The sequence below is a fragment of the Lepisma saccharinum genome, chromosome 15, assembly GCF_977018435.1.
Source record: "Lepisma saccharinum chromosome 15, izLepSacc3.1, whole genome shotgun sequence".
In the NCBI taxonomy this organism is placed as follows: Eukaryota; Metazoa; Arthropoda; class Insecta; order Zygentoma; family Lepismatidae; genus Lepisma; species Lepisma saccharinum.
In genome coordinates, this window is record NC_139243.1 from 74,493,197 (window position 1) to 74,514,253 (window position 21,057).

Sequence of the window (21,057 nt, forward strand, 5' to 3'; positions counted from 1 at the left end):
ATAACTCTCATCTAGTCAAGTTTTATCTCAATATGTTTTTGTTATTTCTTTTCTTCAATTTGTATATTCATCTATCTGGACTTCCTTCTTAATGGACAGTCTGGATCTGGACTTCCTCCTTAATGGACAGACCTGGATCTGGACTTCCTTCGTAATGGACAGGTCAGAACTTCCTCCTGGATTTCCTACGTGAGCTTCCTTCTTAATGGACAGATCTGGATTTGGACATCCTTCTTAATGGACAGATCTGGATCTGAACTTCCTTCTGCCTTTCCTTCTATTTCAGCTTTTGACGATTTATGAATTCATATATCCTTTTTCTCTTAAACTTTGGGAAATATACTAATCTCCTCCCTTGCAGCTGCGATTGGAACGTGCCAACACTAACTGGGCACAACAGAGTGTATACTTGGTGCCAAACGACTGACATGCGCATTCAAGTAGGTGCTACGCTTGAAACACACAACAAAAAGTGCTGTGGGGCGTCGACTGGAATGCACCGCCACTGATGTAAACAAAATTTCCGCTATGGGAATGGTAAATCAATCAGACAGATGCAATATCTGTTCAAAGACACAAACTTGTATCAGTGCTTTGACTTCTTTCATTTCCATATTAACTTACATATGATCACTGGTTTGATTAAGCGAATATATATATTAATTTATTTCTTTATACTTATTCTTTATCTTCATATAGTAGATTTTATTATTTTTCATCTTCCCAATTTGCTTTGTTCTTATTTATAAAGTTATTTAATATATTATGCTAATTCTTAATATTGCATGCCTGGTGCTGCCATCTCTATTCCTATTTAGCAAACTATTTACATTACTTGGTCCTATTGGGTACGTAACACAATATTCCCCCTGTTGGCCATGAAAAATTTTCATCGTAACAATATGAAGATAGAAAAATTTTTCTTCTTCCTAATTTACACCTACGACATCTATATTGAAATCTTCCTTCTAAATTTCTTCTTTCCTTCATCTATTCTTCGATCTTCATCAATCTTCACATTGGATTCACAAAACTCCCTATGTATACACAGCTCTCCTTTTCACAAACTATATTTAGCATTCACAGCATCTTCGTTTGGCTTCTGTTTCGTTGCTTTCTTTTCAGGAACTGGCACGTCTCTATTCTTTTGTTTTTCCTAAGATGCTCTATTTTTATAATTTCTGTAACACTCAACTCTTTTCTTGTCGGCAGATATCAGTCTTTTTTTTACATGACAAACATATATTAAAGATGGTCTAGGCTCTTCATAAATGAATTACTACAATTCAAATAGCACATTTTTCGCTTCTACTGTCTACTTTCAGTACATTCTTACATGCATCATCTTTATCTCATGTATCATCGACATATACATTATAATTATCTTTCATTTTCACTATTCATTTCTATAACTCATATGTTATTCTTCGTCTTCTACACAAGATTCTCATTTTTAATGCACATTTCCATTTTTCCTCTACCCAATTTCTTTTTCATAGGAATACGTAGTGTATCATTTACCAGGTGTATAAGTTTAAATCTGCTGTTTTGTAGTCAGAAAAACACATGGTTTGTTCATAGAAAGCAACAAGAAATTTATTCGAAGTACTTGCCCTCGCGAGCTACATATTTTGCCCACCTCTCAGGCAATTTGTGGATACCACGCCAAAAAAAGTTCTTCTCTTTCGAGGCAAACCACTCATCAAGCCATTTTCGGAAGTCTGCATACGAATCGAAGTGCTGCTCAGCGAGGGCGTGGCCCATCGACGAAAACAGATGGTAGTCGGAAGGGGCCAGGTCTGGTGAATAGGCGGGATTAGGTAGAACCTCATAGTTGCGCGTCTCCAAGTAGTTTTGGACCAGTCTTGACGTGTGCGATGGGGCGTTGTCGTGGATTGTTGATAATCCGGCCTTTTTCACACAGAGCACGGTGCAATTTGATCAGTTGTTGGTGGTAGCGGTGGGCAGTGACAGTTTCACCAGGTTTCATCAGCTCAAAGTAGACGATACCCTGTTGATCCCACCAAACACACAGCATCGTCTTCCAGCCGAAGCGATTTGGTCTCGAGGAAGCTGTTGATGTTTGGCCGGGATCAACCCACGATTTCTTGCGTTTAGGATTCTCGAAATATATCCACTTTTCATCGCCAGTCACAATCCGATGCAGGAAAGACTTTCTTTTTTGTCTGGCAAGCAAGATTTTGCATGTGTTTTGGCGTCTCTCCAGCTGCCGATCGGTCAATTCATGCGGCACCTATTTTCCGATCTCCTGAACCTTTTCCATGGCACGTAGATCCATGGAAATGGCTGCTTGAGTAACACCCAATTGCTCGGCAAGCATCTTTTGCGTTTGGGTATCGTCCTCGTCCAAAAGAGCCTGCAATTGATGGTCCTCAACTTACCTGAGCAGATTTTCACGCATCTTGTCGCTCAGGTCAAAACTGCCATCTTCGAACCGACGAAACCAATCCCTGCATGTTGTTTCTGATACAGCACTGTCACCATTGGCCTCCACAAGCATTCGATGCAATTCGGCAGCCGATTTCTTCAAATGGAAGCAGAAAAGCATTTTCTGGCACAAAACTAGACATGCTTACCACAGGAACAGTGTCTGTTGTTGTATGCACGTGCTGATGATGTGCACTGATTCGTGTTGGAAGATGTCCAACTCATACAAACACTACGTATGGCGTGCCCATGGTAGCTTCATACGCTCACTAACGGCATCTATGAGCAAACAGCAGATTTAAGCTTATACACCTGGTACATTAATTGTCTTCTCGCCTTCCTTTCGTTAACGTAGATCATGTCCAGCCTATTTTTCTCAAAATGTTGTTCCACCATTGGCATTACGCATCCAGCTTTTTGGTAAGGTTGATTCGTCAGTGAAACTTATTCCTTGGAGATTCATATTCCCATCAACAGTTCCTATGATATTACGTTCCCTTTCTATGGTGATGACTTGTCTGACGTCTTCAAGTGAGCTTGTGAGTCTCTTATCTGAATAATCTTTTGGCCTCTGTTTAACTTCTAAACATATAGTTTTTTCTCTGTTTTATCTATATCAGATTTTTTGATGAACTATAATTTCTTCTATTTGCTAATATTTAAATATAGATTACTTCTATTTACAGTTTGACGATATTACTACATTTTCATCTGTTTGCCTTTATATCTTGTGGGTTTCGGTGATCTTCTTCCTGCAATATTTCCGGAAACCTTCTCTCGTCGTTAAAGTAATTCCTCGTCAGTTCTATTGCTTCGATTCTTTCTTCTTCCAACGGTTCATTTTGTCTTTCCATTTCTTCATTGAACACATTTTCTCGGTATTCTCTTTCGTTCGGTTCATATCTGTTCCCCCATCGCTGATTTCCTCCTCTTCCATATCTTCGGAAATTATTTCGGCCTCTAAAGTTTCTGCAATTTCCTTGATATCTATCATCGTTTCTCTCTCTTTCTTCCACAGAGTCTATGTTTCTTTCATATCTTCCATTGTTTCTTCCTACTTCAATTCTTTCTGCACTTGGTGTCTGCTTTCTAACTTCTATTCTTCTTACATCAAATTCCTGTCTCCGGAACTTTGGTTTTGAGCGCCCGTCTTCTTCTGAATGTTGCCTCTTTCCATAGAATCTTTCTTCCTTATCGTTCCACGAATTCTGAGTTTATCTTAAAACATCTTCGGTTCTTAGATATATAATCAAATTATAACCGATGTGCCAATTACAAATCCCCATCGGTCTTTCTACGCTTTCCCCCAAGATCTTAATTTTCTGCTCTCTGAGAAGAAACCCAGCTGCCTCGAGAAACCAGCGGTCGTTCCCATGAAGCCTCCCATATATCACCGCCCCTACTTCAAGGTGAAGGAAACAGTGTGTCCGGCAATAAACTCCCATATCTGTCCCGTACAAATTCATCTAGACTCTGGCTCACGTCAAGATAATTTCAGCCCAGATGGAGCCTATCAAGATAATTTCGGCCGAGAAGGAGTTAATCACCTGGAACTTCAGGCATTTAAAATTTAAAAACTTTCTTCCCCGTTTTCAACAAGGAACGTCTGTTCTCGTGAGACCTTGCAGGTGGCCAGGCTCGGATTCTAGACAATCGCCCTACACATGGTGTTCTCCACGAGACGCATAAATTCCACGACCACCGCCCGCTAGTCTTGCTCATAGACAGCTCAGTGACAAGAGTGATTAGTACGGAATTTTGAACTTCAACCCTGCCAGAACATTTCTCTTCATATCTCGTCGCTTCGATGGGATTCCGACAGACAAGGAAGGCATAACTTTAACGAAGTGTCCAAGTTGTGAGCCATTAAAATTAATTAGAAAATATGCTTTTCATTCCTCGAGATCAGCTCTCAAACAAGGTGCTATTGTGTTTTTATGTTAAGGGATTCTCACCCTTATCACCCCGTGTGTTACGATTATCGCCCCTACATGCAGAAGTGACCACGTGTGGGCGGAGCAAAAAGTTCAACGACCAATAGAGAAGAGGAACAATTCTTCCGAGAACGAGGAGAAAAGAGGAAGTAAGAACTTGACAGACACAGTTTGATAGACACACTTCGATTAGGCAGTTCGATAGAGAGTTCGATAGACACACTTCGATTTGGCAGTTCGACATTCACATTTTAGAGAGACAGTCTTAGAACATTCATTCACAGTTAAAAGTTTCAGATAGAAACTTTGTTTTTCAGCACCTTTGTAGGTCAGAGAGAAACTGTTTTCTCTCTCTAGACCATGATTAAATTCCTAGCTTTGGGTGCTCGAATGTAGTGTTTAAAACCGACCATCAGCGGTCTCCGTTGCTCACTTGTTTAGACCCGGTGTATTGTGGGTCCGTGACAGTGTTTTTTTTTTATGGTGCCTCAGTAGGCGAGCGGAATTGTAAGTATGTATACAGTGGTGTATTAAATATTATGTCGTAATTTATTTCAGTGTCCAGATTTCTGATTTCCGGTTCCTGATTCTTAAATTCATGATAGATTCATGATAAATTTGGCTAGTAAACGAAGACCAATGTAGAAGGAACATCATCGTCCTTCTCCAATGGCCGAACCAGTGACCGTTCACGCAATGTACATTTCTAATCATATCTAATTCAAATTGTGTTCGTACATTTTGATTTCTCCTTACATTAGAACATCCATGCCTTAAGTAACGTAAAATCATCAACTGCTTTTATCTTAACTGCTGCTATAGCTCTCTGTATTCTTCTTCTCCCACATATGTTCTTCTAGGCTGTCGACTTTGGACCAATCTACATATCTTCTCTTCAATGCTTCTAGCTGCCTTTCTTTTATATCTTCACTGCAGTAGTAATTTAAGAATTTTTGGCTGAATTCTTTAAAATTTCTGAATTTGTGCTGATTCAGTTGATACCATCCTGCTGCCGACTGTTCAAAACATGTCTCTATGACGTTCAAAATCATTGCTTTGAGGATCCTCATAAGTCTGACATTTGTTGTTAGTTCCCTTAAAAACTTTCTGGGACATTTATCAGATATATTCTCATTGAATTTTGGAAGATGTTGCAATTCTTGTGGCCTAGGTAACCTGGTCCTATAGATCTCGTCTCTCGGGAATTTGTTTTCCAATGTCCAAGAGCCTTTCATTATTACTTCCCTCTTCGCTACTCTTCCATTTCCTTTTCTTGTGACGTCCCGCTATTCTATCTCTCTTATGCTTCTCTTCTTCCTCCGTTGTCGATTCATCGCTTGAACTTTCTTCTCTCATCTCTTTCTTAACATTCGTTTCTTCACTTTCTCAAAATATAGGTTTTATGTTTCCTTCTTTTACGAATAGCTTTCCTAACTTCCTCTCTACTTCTTCTTTCTTTTCTGTCTTCTCTTTTCTTGACACTGCCCCATTTAATTTTCTGTCTGTTTCCTTTTCCTTCTTATCCGTTTTCATCGTAGCTTCATTCAGTTTGGTTCTATTTTGCATAATTTCCTTTTCCACGAACAAAGTTCTCTCCTGAACTTCCTGAAGTTCTAATGCCTTTTCTTCTCTCAACCTCGACACTTCTTCCTTTATCCTTCTATTCATCTCTAGACTTCTATCATCTATCTCCTTCTCCACCAACTTCCTATTTTCTTCGCATGCATTAGCTATTCTTGCATACATTTCTCTACTTTTGCTTCTTCCCTCTTCTATCATATCTGTCAGTTTTTTATTACTCTCTTCGAACCTGTTATCAAATTTCTCTTCTAATCTCCTATTATTTTCATCGATCTTTCTATTACTTTCCTCTAGTTTTTCTTTTAATTCTCTGTTGTTCTCTTCCACTTTCCTATTGCTTTCCTCTAACTTTTCTTATACTTCTCTGCTGTTTTCTTCCCCTTTCCTATTGCTTTCTTATACTTTTCTTTTACTTCTCTGTTACTTTCTTCTACTCTTTTTTTCAGCGTTGGCTTCCAGCTGTATTGACATTTTTTTAAACAATTCTAATATATTTATTTCTTATGTCTTCTATTGTTTTTCTTTCAGCTTTTCTTTTTTTGCATTTCTTACATATGTAACCTTCTTCCCTTTTGCTTATTCATATATATTCTTCCTCTCTTATTCCTTCGCACATCCGATGTCTCGTTTAATTACATATGGTACAAACAATAATCTTCCTTGTTTCCTTTCTCTCCACAACAACTGAAAGTTTCCCTTTTCTTTCCATCATCCTTCATTGTAGCTTCTAATTCTCATTTCCATCTTTATCCTTTTCTTCCATTTTCAATTATTATTTTTATCTTTGCTGTTTGGTTCCTAATTCTCTAGCCCCAAAAGTTGGTCGCCATTTATTAATGCTACCTCCATTTTGGTGCAAAGTGCATGAATCTGAATCTTAAACCTCAGCTAGAATATCTACAGGGTAGGGTTCTTTGTAGACAACGAAACCATACAGGATGCCTTCCAATGGAGACGTTTAAACGAATATATTATATAAACAAGGATACATGGAAAGAGAATATTCTATTTCCATGATGTCCTACTTTTCTCTATAATTCTCATCTAGTCAAGTTTTATCTCAATATGTTTTTTATTATTAGTTTTCTTCAATTTGTATATTCTTCTATCTGGACTTCCTTCTTAATGGACAGTCTGGATCTGGATTTCCTTCTTAATGGACAGGTCAGAACTTCCTCCTGGATTTCCTACATGAACTTCCTTCTTAATGGACACATCTGGATTTGGACTTCCTTCTTAATGGACAGGTCAGAACTTCATCCTGGATTTCCTACATGAGCTTCCTTCTTAATGGACAGATCTGGATCTGGACTTCCTTCTATTTCAACTTTTGACGATTTATGAATTTATATATCCTTTTTCTCTTAAACTTTGGGAAATATACTAATCTCCTCCCTTGCGGCTGCGATTGGAACGTGCCAACACTAACTGGGCACAACAGAGTGTATACTTGGTGCCAAACGACTGACATGAGCATCCAAATAGGTGCTAAGCTTGAAACGCACAACAAAAAGTGCTGTGGGGCGTCGACTGGAATGCGCCGCCACTGATGTAAACAAAATTTCCGCTATGGGAATGGTAAATCAATCAGACAGATGCAATATCTGTTCAAAGACACAAACTTGTATCAGTGCTTTGACTTCTTTAATTTTCATATTAACTTACATATCATCACTGATTTGATTAATCGAATATATATATATTAATTTATTTCTTTTATATTTATTCTTTATCTTCTTATAGTAGATTTTTTAATTTTTTCATCTTTCCAATTTGCGTTGTTATTATTTATAAAGATATTTAATATATTATGCTAATTCTTAATTTTTGCATGCCTGGTGCTGCCATCTCTATTCCTCTTTAGCAACTGTGAGGTTTTTACGCAGTAATATAACATAACTCTTTTATTATTAATCCGCATAGAAAAATGTCACAAGTCATAGAGATTAAAATGAATATACAGTCTCCACAAAATAGACTTCTAGTTGCTATGTGAACTGGCATCTAGCAATAGTGTTGCCAAGTGTACAAAATTCCAGTGCAAACTTACGATTTATGATTCTCCATGTGAATATATGGCCAATATTTAGGCACATGATGCTTGTTACTGTCACAAGTGTTGCCAACAAGCTGAAATACCTAAGTTTTGATTCCCCACATGGTCAAAGTAATAACCCCCCTAGCAGCACACACACCAATTGGGTGCCAAGGTAAATATTTTGCTGTCAGTTACTCAATACAATTTTGAGTCTGGAGTGTTTAATTTCTTTACTGGAAGATTGAACATTAATATTTTTAATAAATAAAAAAATAAATATTTTCTTTAAAAAAAATGAGGTGCAGAAACAAAAATTCGAAAATTGTGGATCATATTGATCAATGTATTTCAGTGTGCTGTGTCATTCATGCAGCAATTCCCTTGTTTCACACACACACACACATATGCATGTAAGTGTCTGGGTCACGCCCGTACCCAGGGGGGGGCAAGGAGGCCATGCCCCCTTGAGCTATGAAATATTTTGATGCAAACCTACAAAAACAACATGGATATTTTTTAAGATTTTGCAAGAATTTAAATTTTCTTCTTGTATAAATGAATGGGTTGTCTCTGGAGAGAGGCATTACAAAAGAGAATTGAGTACATTTTATTGAAAAGTCATGAAAGCAGAATAAAGTAAACTGTGGTATAATTAAACCAAACACTTTTCAAAAGATTCATTTCATTTCTCAAAATTTAGTATGTGTGCAAATGTTCTGTTTTCTTTCCAATGCCTTGCACTGGGCACTGACCCCTCCCTCCAGTTAAGTGCATTGATTGAACGTAATGGGTTCCTTGCCAATGTAGGATAAATCATATTTGTGCTTAGGAGCTGTATACCCAAGAAGTCGAGCACTCTCATAATCTACCACAATTTCCTTTTATCTTAAATGTAGGGGGCATACAATGCATACATATACTTTCTTATTTTGACCATTTAAGACATTTTCAAACCTTTTTACAGACTACAATCTCGAGGTTTGTGCATAAAACTTTCAGGGGCATTCTGACATTACTGGCACTGAAAATTCACAATAAAAGTATCAAAACATAATGCATGACTTAGGAGGAGCATGGGTGGGGTGGATGGGCAAAGAATGATACATCATCTATTTAGTGACCATGATAACATGTTTCTGCACCTAGAAAACTTGACAGACTGCAATGGTATTACATGTCAGTGAAATTGAACAATGTGTTTCAAGATGGTGAATGAAAAAACTGATTTTCCTCATGTTGCATGCACAATCTATACCATGTTCTCTTTTTCCCCAAAAGTGTCTACAATGATATTCGGAGTATAAGAAACTAAACCCAGTCATTGTAGATAATTCCTCGGTCTCCAATTTTGCAGTAAAACTATTAAAATTATATATATCATAGTTTAGGAGAGGGGTGGTGGTAAAATCGAAAACATACATTTTGCCACAAATGTAAAGCTTTTGAGTTGCAATTTTTACAGTTACAAGATAACTTAAAGGATTGGTGTCATGTTTTAGTCACCCTGTTTAAAGATGGTGGACGACAGACTGATTCAACATGCCTTGCGAGAGTTTGAAGTTATGCAAATATTTGAGGTTAGATTTTCGTAGATTAAGAAAACAAGTCTCAGCTACGTTAGGACAGTTTTAAGCTTAAATTCATGTTGCAAATAGATACACCCAGGGAATGAATGATTTTATTTTGCATTTGCATTTGTTGAAAGTATTTCAAGATGGTGGATGAAAAATAGATTTTTCGGTAACACTTCGATCTAGTGAATATGGATTTCTTCATTTTTACAGAAGAAACTACTTTTGAAATCACTTTCTGTGGAAGTTCGTGAATGTGTTTTCTATTTTTTTAGCTCGAATTCATGTTTTTTTTCCCTAAGAAAATATATCTCTGACATGCAATTAACGTTGCTTTCATTTCCTTCCTCTACGTGAACCAGATGTCCCATGCCTTTGATGATGTAACCCCCTGTAAGTGTTTCCAACCACACCATTTTTTAACTATGTTTGCCTAATGTAAGTAACCTAACCTAACCTTACCGTGATGGTGTGTGGATGGTTTATGGGGCTACCCATGGATGGTTATTTGATCGTAAATGATTTTTGGGGCTATGCAAGATGGTTTGTGGGGCTATCCGTGAATGGTTTGTGGGGGTATCATTGAATGGTTTGTGGTGCAATGCGATTACAAACCACAATTTCAAACCTAGGAAAAAATACGAAATTAGTAACACGAAAGTAGGTATTTTTCCATTAAGAAGGTTGGAACATCAACAAAACACAAGCACGACGTGTGATGAACCATTACTCTCGCGATATACTGTATGTTATGGAAGCGAAAAAACGAACAACAATAAGTAGTCGTAATGTGAAAAATGGACATTATTTCCTTGAGAAATTCATAATAACACCTTAAAAAATGTTCCACGATGCAGAATACGTAAGTAGCAATGTAAAAATGTATGAAATAAATAAGTTATAGGTGTATTCACCCGATCGAAGTGGTAATGATTTTTCATATTCTGAGGTAGCTTCTGATGCCACTTTCAAATATCTGCCTAAACTACATTTTTGGACATTAAGAAAAGATACCTAAATATTTTAGGGCATTTCTTAAGCTATGGCTTGACAAATAATTTTCTTTAACAATATAGTGCATATGTATGTTGGGATCCAAATACGGGCCACTAATGGGAACTGTTAGTTTCATAGCAAACAGATATTTTGGAGGATTGATACAGTATTCCATTTGGATGAAATCAGTCAAGACAATTAAATATGTCAGCCTTATAATATTGTTTTTCTTGTATGAACGCATTGCTTGCATTGTAGAATTATTTTCCTGTTCTGTTTTCTTATGCTTGTAATAACCGTAAACTACAGGAAAATAATTATAATATTGACATGGTTAATACACCGAGGAGATATTTAAACTTGAACTGCGAACAAACTGTATTGAAGCAGAATTAAAAGTGTGTGTGCAGCTACTGTATGTTGTATAGTAGGTAAAGGTAAAGTTCCCCATGCATATAGCACCACGCCATGAAGGCACATTCAGGGGATATGGGAGTAGGGCCAGACATATTCTTCATCTCGGTCATTTTGAAGGTAATGTGATCAGAATCAAACTCCGGCTGCCTTTATCCACCTTCCCACCCCCAACCCTCTTGGATCCATTGACTTAAGGGTGGGTGAGTTCCAGAGCGGCTTTATGCAGGGACAAAACTGGAAAAATTCTGACCTTAGATCACTCACCCCAAGATTCAAACCCGGGTCTTCTGCATGGGCAGTCAGACAGCCTGTCTACTTTTTTCTTCACATTTGTAATAAAATTAATCCTCCTAAGCAGTAGTATTCCCCCTTTTTCTCTCTATTTTCTCAATTTTTCAGTATTTGTATTTTTCTGCAAACATCCATGTCCGAACCAAGGACCCCTGGCATTGCAGCATGCTGTGCCAATAACTCTGCCATTAAAGTCCACTAAACCACCACAGCTATCAAGTATTAGTATAGAATTGCAATGCACAACACTGGGAACTGATCAGATATATTAACTGTTACACCATCCAGCAAGAGTAGAATTTTTCAGAATATAGTATCTTAGATAATTTAATCATTTGTCCCGCACTGTGGTTGTGCGGTCATGCTTTGGGCTCCAGCTATCGGACGTGTGCAGGTTTGAGTCTCCTTGGGGAAACGTAACAGCTTTTCTCCTGAGATTTTGGCCTGTGTATGAGACTGGTGAACACTCGCCATCATGATTAAATTGGGGAGCTACGAATCAGTAGCGTAACCCGATCATGAAAATCTACGACGACTGGGGGTTCATCGTGCTGACCACACATCACCCTGTAACTGGTTTGATGATCTCCCACCTCAGAGTAGGATCAAGAGGGAGTGCAGCCGGCAGTCTGTAGGTAGGCCTGGGCGCTCAATGGTCTGTTGCAGCATGGGTTAGGTATGTTTTTAATTTAATCATTTCAAGGTGCAAGACCTTGATTGTCAATTCTTCACCATGTTAACAGAAAATATTAAATAGTTTTTGATTCAGTGAACTAAAACAATACAAATTGAATGTTTCAATATATTACTATCAGGGAAAAATGTATTTATAAACATAACCTGAAAAAAAAAAACCAAAAACCGAATTTTGCCTGGGTTTCTTCCGGGCTTTATCTTAAAAAAAAAAAACCAGGTAGTTTTTTCGAAGAAAAAAAAACGGCAAAATGCCAAAATTAGGATGCAGGAAAATATGACAAAATGCAGGTAAAGGTAAAAAAGTGTTCCCCTGTGCATAGCACCACGCCATGAAGGCGTATAGGTGGTGTGGAGGGTAACGCCCCACACTTTCTTGATCCGGTCGTGAGTGGGGGTGATGTGATCAGCATCACGCCCCTGACCGCCTTTACCCCCCAGGGTTTCCCCCAGGTACCCATGTTATTCGACGCTGGGTAGGCGCCGGGGCCGCTTCCACCGTTAGAAAAGTTCCCGGATTTGAACCGGCCGGGGATCGAACCCGGGACCTTGAGCATGGTAGTCAGACGCGTTACCGACTGAGCCACCGCGGCCACTCCCCACCGCGGCCTGACAAAATGCAGGCTGACAACCAAAAAAGTATATGTAGTCCCCCTCCTTTCGAAAATCATGGACACGCCACTGTATACATTGCTTCATCCCACAAAAAGGGAGTGGGCATCAAATGGCAGGAAATTTCAAAGGACTATAAATAACAAACTAGAGTGAATATTCTAAATATAAAAAAAAATATGGGTTCTTATATATATATCTAACAATATCATGTAACAAATTTCATTCTAATCTGACATAGTGGGGAAATATCTTATATGGACAATCTTATGCGTAACCCTGCAGCACTGGTGGCACAATACAGAAATTACATGAATCATAACTCGTAAGTAATAAGGTCCAATCTTGAACCTTAGTGCTCTCATGCTGATTTTCAATCCATGTACTAAACTTTCCTCCACCTACCTTTCTCCAGGCTCTGCCACTTCACTTTCTACTTGGTCAGGATTCTCTACACTATACTTCATGTCCTCATCTTCACTTAAAATTAATTCACCATTGTCACTGTCTTCAGCTGGCATTTTTTCAACAAATTGTACGTGATCACATGGATAAAATCCTTCACTTTTATGAACATTTTGTCCACTAGGAACTTCCGAAGTTTTGTCTTCAAAATGCATCCAACTATCACCACTCACACTTTCCACTTTACAAAATGACATTTCTTTCATGTACTCACTAGATAGTTTGATGTCAACAGAAGCATCCTGTATGCACTGATTAGATGGTTTGATGTCAACAGAAGCATCCTCTATGCACTCATTAGATGGTTTGATGTCAACAAAGATATCAACATCAGGAGGTTCCTGGAATGATTCTGTTTCAGTCTTGACACATGACTCATCCGGAAGCCAAACATTCTCCAGAGATGTTTGTTCACAAACCAATGGATCAGCACTTTCTGTTTCAGACTCAATGCGCACTTCCACAGAAGAGAAACCCGTATCAGACATTGGAGCAGCCAAATTTTCTTGACTACCATGAGACCAGCACCACTTCTGAAATGCAATCACAAGGAGGGTGGATTAAAATCACAATTTTTATTTAAAAAATATTTAATCAGATTTTCTTTAAGTCACAGTTTATAATTTAAAACACACACACACACACACAAACTTCTATGCACTTTATGTCTTTGACTTTCTAAAGAAAAAAATGGATGTGAGGTTTGATGCACCCAGTGCAACGTTTCTCAACCTATGGGGCGCTGCCCACTGATGGGTCCCGAGAGGGCATTTGGTGGGTTGCAAAGTAGGACTCGAAAAATTATTTCATGTGTCTTAAAAATCTTTGTTTTAACAATTTTAATTCAACCCGTGTTGCACATAGTCACATGCATGTTGACTGCAGGTGTCAGTTGATATTTCCAACCACCTTTGTGTGTGTGTGTATGTGGTTGCTCAGAGGTGTCAAGTGTCATCATTTCACATTGCCAGCGAGACTGCTTGAATTACAAAGCTAGCTGCATAAAACAATTGTTTTCAATTTCAGCATGTGTATTTAGTTAGATTTTAAAGTAGAGTAAATTAGTCTTTTAAATTACATATTTACTTTTCTTGAATTAAGTATGTGTAACTTATTTAAGCAAGCGTAAAATAGGGTATCTAAAAGAGTCGATGTTAGCAAAAATATGATTATAAACTGGGTGCACACCTTTACAAGAAATTCTGCCGGCACCCATGCTTATGGGTCCCACCATAGGTGCCGATTCCTTCAGACATTTGGGGGGGGGAGTATTTTTTTAAAATAAAGAATCTGAAGTACAGACCTAAGAATATACACACTGAGTTAACCTTCGAAACTTAGTAATCACAATTACTATCTCTGACAACAATAATATACCTATCAAGGTACAGAGTGTTTCAATAAAAAAATAACGAAGTATCCAAAAGAAACCTTGTTCAGTTACCATTATTGAAACACCTCATAGATTGAACTTTATGAGCTGCACAAAAAAAATATCTACATTCAAACTACATAATTTTGTAACAGAATATTTTATCTGCAACTTTTGATTGAGAATTTGATAATCATAAAGTGTTTATATGCTGTACTTCTTCCCACAATCCTTTATGGGAGTTTAATATCTTCACACATGCTCAGTTGCTTACACATATATATGCATTGGTTACGCATTGTATAAGTGACACTACCCACAGTAATGCAGTATGAAGTAGCACACACACGTTTACAGGCATACGTACGAGTAAAATTTTACTAATCCTGATTAAACAAAGCAGTGGCATTTTGCAAAACAAAATATTTTCAACTTCTACTAGACTTTTAAGAAAGGAAACAACATTCAATGAAATATTTCATGGTCCATATAGTATTAATATTATCCAGTTTCTCCTTATGTGTACTTGACACAGTGCCACAAAGATAACATGCTTTTGAGTCACTTCACTTCGTAAATAGTTCTTGAGCCAATGCAATGAATAAACTAACAAGAAAAATATAGCATAAAAGCAAGCACACTAGTCTTCCTGCTTTTCTTAAATAGAAGCAGTGGGTATTTGCTACTAGGCTACAGCCACTGACATGCACTGAGGAGTAGCTAATCTAGCAGAGTTAGATCAATCAATCTCACATCTCTAATTATTATCAAATCACAATATTTATTGTCTTGTTGAAGCCACAGTCCATACGCAACACTGTTTTTTACGTGCTTCTCGCGATCTGCGGACAAGGCTGCCCTAGCTGACTGTTCCTATGCCTCACCAGCTCCAGGTAGGAACAGCCGACGGTAGGGAAAGGGAAGATTCCTGCCTCTATCTCCCTTGCCCCACCGCCCACCTCGCTGCAATGGCTTAAAGGTCCTGGTTTCAAGTGCTCCAGTCTATCTCCTATAGGAACAGATAGGTGATGGGTTTCCCCTTCATTCCATTGTAATTTCTGTAAAGAACTTGGGAAAAAAATTTCTGCAGTACTTATGTTATCTGTATTTACACCACAACTTTCAAACATTGTACAATGTGTATGTATAATATGGAATGTAGTTTTATTATTTATGAAATGGGAACGTATTATATGCAGACAAAAATATTATGCTTTCTTTCTTTCTTTTTTTCAAATATGGAATATATAATAGTTAAATAACAAATATTTGCTCACTCTCTTTTTAGTAGTGTTTTACTTACTTAAATGTACTACTCTCTTGGCCTCCAATTAAAACATTTGGGTAAGCTAAACAGTCAATAAATAAACGTTCTTATTGTTGTTGTTGGTTTGGTTATTTTACTTTGCTTTTCCAACACATTTGGTTATTGCAAAAATGAGAATGAGTGATATATGATGGAATTGATGTAGGGACCTCACAAAGAACAATCCAGGCCGGGAACCTGTGACGAGCATGCATTATTGTTCATATGTGTTGTACTCTGTGGTGAATAATGAAATAATGTGGAATGAAAAATTCATTCAAGAACTCAAAAAGCCAAATGAATATTATTGAAGAAACTACAAAAAGCTGTTTATCCATTTTTATATATTGACTTTTTGCCACCTCCCATCACTTCTTCTAACTGTATAGATTTAATCGCTATAAGTAGCTAATGTACTTATGGAAATGATGAGGGCAATCATAAACAGAGATCTCTCGATTCCTGATTTCACAGTGCCCTGCAGATGGGCTGGGAGGATTTTTTAATTTATTTTTAGCGTAGCTCTTCCATCACTTTACCTAACTTCTGCCATGATGATTAATGTTGATTAAATTAAATGGGTGAAGAGTGGTTACATAGAAAAACTTATGTACAGGCCAGGGCTTTAGCCTCGATCCTTCAGTAACAAGATCGTGAGGTGGAGAAATTAAGGAAATCAAGCAATGCAATATTTTTGAACAAACATTAATCATACACAAAGATGGTGTTTCAAAAATCCAATTCAAAATTACCACTGAGAGAAAATGCAGTTTGAATTACCGATACTCATGTATCCAAACGGTCATCTTTGTTGTAGGCCGACCTATATGCTGGGGGGGGGGGGGGGAGTGCAAGTGGTCCTGGGTCAGCAACCGATGGAGGCACATAGTGGTTCGGATTCCACTTTGAACTGTAGGTCCAGTCCCAATTAGCCTTTCTGTGCAACACCAAATCAACCAACCATGGCAGAATGGTTATCACAGTACTGTGCTACGACACGAGCAGTCCCGGCTTCGAACCTCGACCTGGGTGTTCTTTGTGTTTGCCACTTCACTAATTTTATAGCATCATATTCACGATTAACCAAATGTGACAATAAAATCGACTCTAAGTAACAAAAATCAAATCATTGATTGATTGTTTGATTTGGTTCATTTTACTTCTCTTTCCTGCCACTTTTGGCTAATCGCGAAAATTATAAGATAAAATTGATGAAGGGACATACACAAAGAACACCCATGGCCAAGCTGGGATCTCACTCTGGCTTACTAGTCAAATGAAATCGTTTTTGATTCTCGAAAGGAGGTGGAGTTACGTTTTAGTAGCCATTGCTCATTTTACAATTGTCTCTTGTCTTGTTCTTTTTAGGAATGCTGAGCGATAAAGGGGGAGGGGGGCTATGACCCACACCAACCTGCCCTTGGGCACCTCACTGATTGCTACCCCAAGTATCAACGTCACCACACGTCACTGGCTGTAACCTAAGGGTTGCTAGTCCAGGAAGGGGCCGCACAAAAATGTGATGCTGAAGAGGCAGAAGTGACAAAGACGATCGATTATTCAAATTCATTACATATGTAATAATTACAAAGTAAATCAACATGTAGAGGGAAGGATTTCTAGCATTTAAATAACTTCTTTTTACAGTAATGCATTTTAACTCAAGTCAATTTTTTCTCAGATGTGCATATAAATCAACATGTAGAGGGAAAATTTCTAGCATTTAAATAACTTCTTCTTACAGTACTGCATTTTAACTCAAGTCATTTTTTTCTCAGATGTGTGTATATTTTAAAGTTTAGAAGTGTTTTTAATACAGAGCATGCAATTAATGGAAGTAATGATGATGATAATGTCGGCAGGGCCCAAAACAAAGAATAGACTAGGGGGCTAAATTATATAAATACCCCCTGAATAGTTGCCCTAACTGTGCATCATGGGTACTGATCGGAACACGGAATATCTATAGCCCAACGTTTACAGACGTTTTCAGAACTAAATGAGGATAATATCATAAAAAATTAAGAACATATATATCGTATATTCATTTTACCCTCCTAGTTTGATAATAGTTCAATTTGGATAATTAATATTCCACCAAATTGTTGTCATAGTGGTATTTCCACAAAATACTTTAGTTCTCTGAGACAGAGACAAGATTAGGCCCCTTCAAGGCCGTTTGCAGGTGCAAAGCCATTAGTTATATATCCCCATCTCAGGCACGTACTGTATAGAGAACTATATTGCAGGATGGATCTGAGCCAAGTGTTTTACATGTGATAATAGTAATTAATAGGTTGATGAAATCTAATAAGTGAATTAAGTTTTTACAAGAGTTTGCAAACGAAGTTACTACTCACATTTTTGGATTTCTTCTTGAAATAGTCAAAAAGTGTTCCAGTTTTTCTTTTTTTTTCATTCTCTCTGAACTCGGATCTCAACAACATCCAACCACCACAATTCACTGCTATGTACTGAACATTCCTTTCATTTGTCTCTTTTGAAGGCAAACAATCGAAACCAAAACCTTCCAAATTTTGGCACCTCAGAAGTTCATAAGGTGAGGTAAACGAAGCATCAACAGATGCTGACAATGAAAGTTAAAAGTAGCTTACATTCATGTGCAAAACCTAATTTTGGATGGACTGACTCACTCAAGAACACCAGGACCACAGTATTCCCATGTTCCTTTCTCTATTCTTGTACCTAATCATAATATACAATGTGCATTCCTTAATTAACTGTGTATTTGGAAATAGAAACACTGACAGTAAAACACCACATTCAGAACAGAAATCTGCGTAATTTCAAAAAGAGTTCTCAAATAATTTATGAAATTTCCATCATATAAATAATATTTTGTTACAAAATGTAATTGTGTTGTTATACATTGGGCCCTTTACAGGGAGTCCAAACAGAGAACTGGGGGGGGGGGGGGAGGCCCCCTGGTTTCGGTGCCCCTGGGTCCCACGAAGTGTAATATTCTTCAAGGTGGGTCCTCGATTGGAAAAGGTTGAGAACCACTGCCCTAGTGGATGCACGAGGCAAAGAAAAATGGCTATTTTAACTGCAGAGGCAAGAATATGGACTAGATGTAGCACCCCTTTTGTATGTCAATTGTGACATGCCTATGATAAAAGTTCCCTGTGCATATTGCACTGTGCCATTGAGCCACATTTAGGGGATGTGAGGGTAGGGCACCAGACATTCTCGATCTTGGCCAATTTAGACATGATGTGATCAGCAACCATTCTCCAGCCACCTTTACTCCCAGGACCTATTTATTTGAGGCTGGGTGAATCCCAGGGGTGCTTTGTGTATGGACAAGACCAGAAAATTTCTTACCTCAGATCCCCAACCTAGGAATCAAATCTGGATCTCCCTTGTGGCAGTCAGATGTCCTATCTACTAGACTACGACAGCACCAAACATGCACTATGGTCTCTACAAAAACATGGATGGCCAGAGACGTGAATAGACAGACAGAATACTTGAAATAATACAGAAGACAGTCAGCATGTTCCAATGGAGCAATCTAATATAACAGTGATTAATAATTTTTTCGTTCATTCAAGTCAGAAAATGCAAAACAGTAACTGTCCTCACAGTGCAATTTAGAATAAATATTCCTCAGGTTGCAGTAGGTAGAGAGCTTAAAATGTTGAGGAAAAAATAAGATTGAGGAACTTAAAAATGGGGTTCCACTGTGTGTTATCTGATTTTGTTGTGTAAAATATACAAATTAGTTATGGAAGATCTACTGGGACTGGTTATTAAAATATAAAATGCAGTGTTTTGACTTTTTAAATGAAGGTTTACATTCGTCCTACAAATTAGCCTTTCAATAATCAAACTCATTATGAATGTGCAACTTACTCACAATAGCAATATAACACATATTTTTAAAATATTTGAAAAATATTCAAAAAACACCAAAAAATGGTACTTACGTTTTGTGAGTATGTTATTTACACAACAACATTTCGACAATCTACTGCTCTCTTCTTCAGGTCCAAAACTTCGACTACGAAAAACTTTCCATAGCCACGTCGATATTTTAAAAACCAGGAATAAGGATGTGGGTTTGATATGGGTTAGGCAGGATTTTAAAATCTATGCCTAGAACTGATGTTGCCTTCATATTCTGTTACAAATTAACAGTCCCTGAAGTTAAAAGACCCTTTCCTTCTAAAACACGTATTTCAACATTGAACAATTTAAAATATTTTGACATGGCTATGGGAAGTTTCTCGTAGTCAAAGTTTTGGACCTGAAGAAGAGAACAGTAGATTCTTGAAACGTTGTTGTGTAAATAACATACTCACAAAACCATTTCTTTGTGTTTTTTTGAATATTTTTTAAATATTTTAAAAATACATGTTATATTAGCCTTTCAACCTCCTCATTGTACAAAGTTCCTGATGAACACTCACGTTAGAAAACTGAAAAGTTGAATGTGGTGTTTTTATTACACGCTCTAGGTGTGGCCTTAATTATCATCATTTTTTTATGATGAGTGCATTAACACAGACATTTATCAACAATGTAGGGTAAAATATAATGAATTTAATTTTTTTTTAAGCATGGCAATATCTTGTTCTAGTTACATATATTCCATTCCTCATGTATTTTGAAAGAGTTTTACAATGAAGTCCACGTCACACACACAAACGAAAATACAACAAAATAGAGTAGAATGAAATACAATTTTATTCACAAGAACCCTGATCCTTACATATTCCTTTCACAGTGGTTCTTCAAGAAGTATACATGATTTCATTATTAGTAACAGCAGGTGCAAAAATAATACTTTCTATACCTTAGAAATACATCTATTACCACACCAAGAGCAAATAAGATTCGACGGTAAGGATGTCGAATCGACCCTTCTGAATAGAAATATGTATCATACATCGTTGGAAAGAGTAGGAATCAAGGATTCCAGAAATGTATGACTTAAGGTGAGGAAACAATTGGAACTGTAACATTTTCATAAAAATTGCCCCCCTTCCCGATTCCCAGCTCCCTCACTGGAGTAATTGAGCACTACCGTGGCCCAGCCTTTTTTTTAAAGATATCCTTTAAAGGCATGTTAGAGAACATGCGCAAAAAAAAAAAAATACGAATGAAAACATGATTTAAAAAGAGTTCAATCCTAGTGAAAATTCGTATACATATCCACGTTGAAAACCAAAGTTTGACCTGGCAATACTGTGTATTTCAAACTAACATGGATTAGGTTAAAGGAAACAGTCTATGGTGAGTAATGTAGTAGTAAATTTTTTATTATTTCATTGAAGTAAATTGAGAAATGAACAGTGGCAAATCGTAGT

The 21,057-nt window shown here is 37.4% G+C and overlaps 2 protein-coding genes across 2 annotated transcripts in view; both read right to left on the minus strand.

Annotated features, from left to right (window-relative positions):
• LOC145999339 (uncharacterized) overlaps positions 1-21,057 on the minus strand; it is a 478,836-nt gene that overhangs the window by 95,671 nt on the left and 362,108 nt on the right. The window lies entirely within an intron of this gene.
• Positions 1-21,057, minus strand: part of LOC145999747 (uncharacterized) — a 63,186-nt gene that overhangs the window by 33,824 nt on the left and 8,305 nt on the right. Inside the window, exon 3 of the mRNA XM_083137033.1 lies at positions 12,987-13,579. Within this exon, the coding sequence (XP_082993159.1) occupies positions 12,987-13,579 (593 nt within the window). The remainder of the gene's footprint in view (positions 1-12,986; positions 13,580-21,057) is intronic.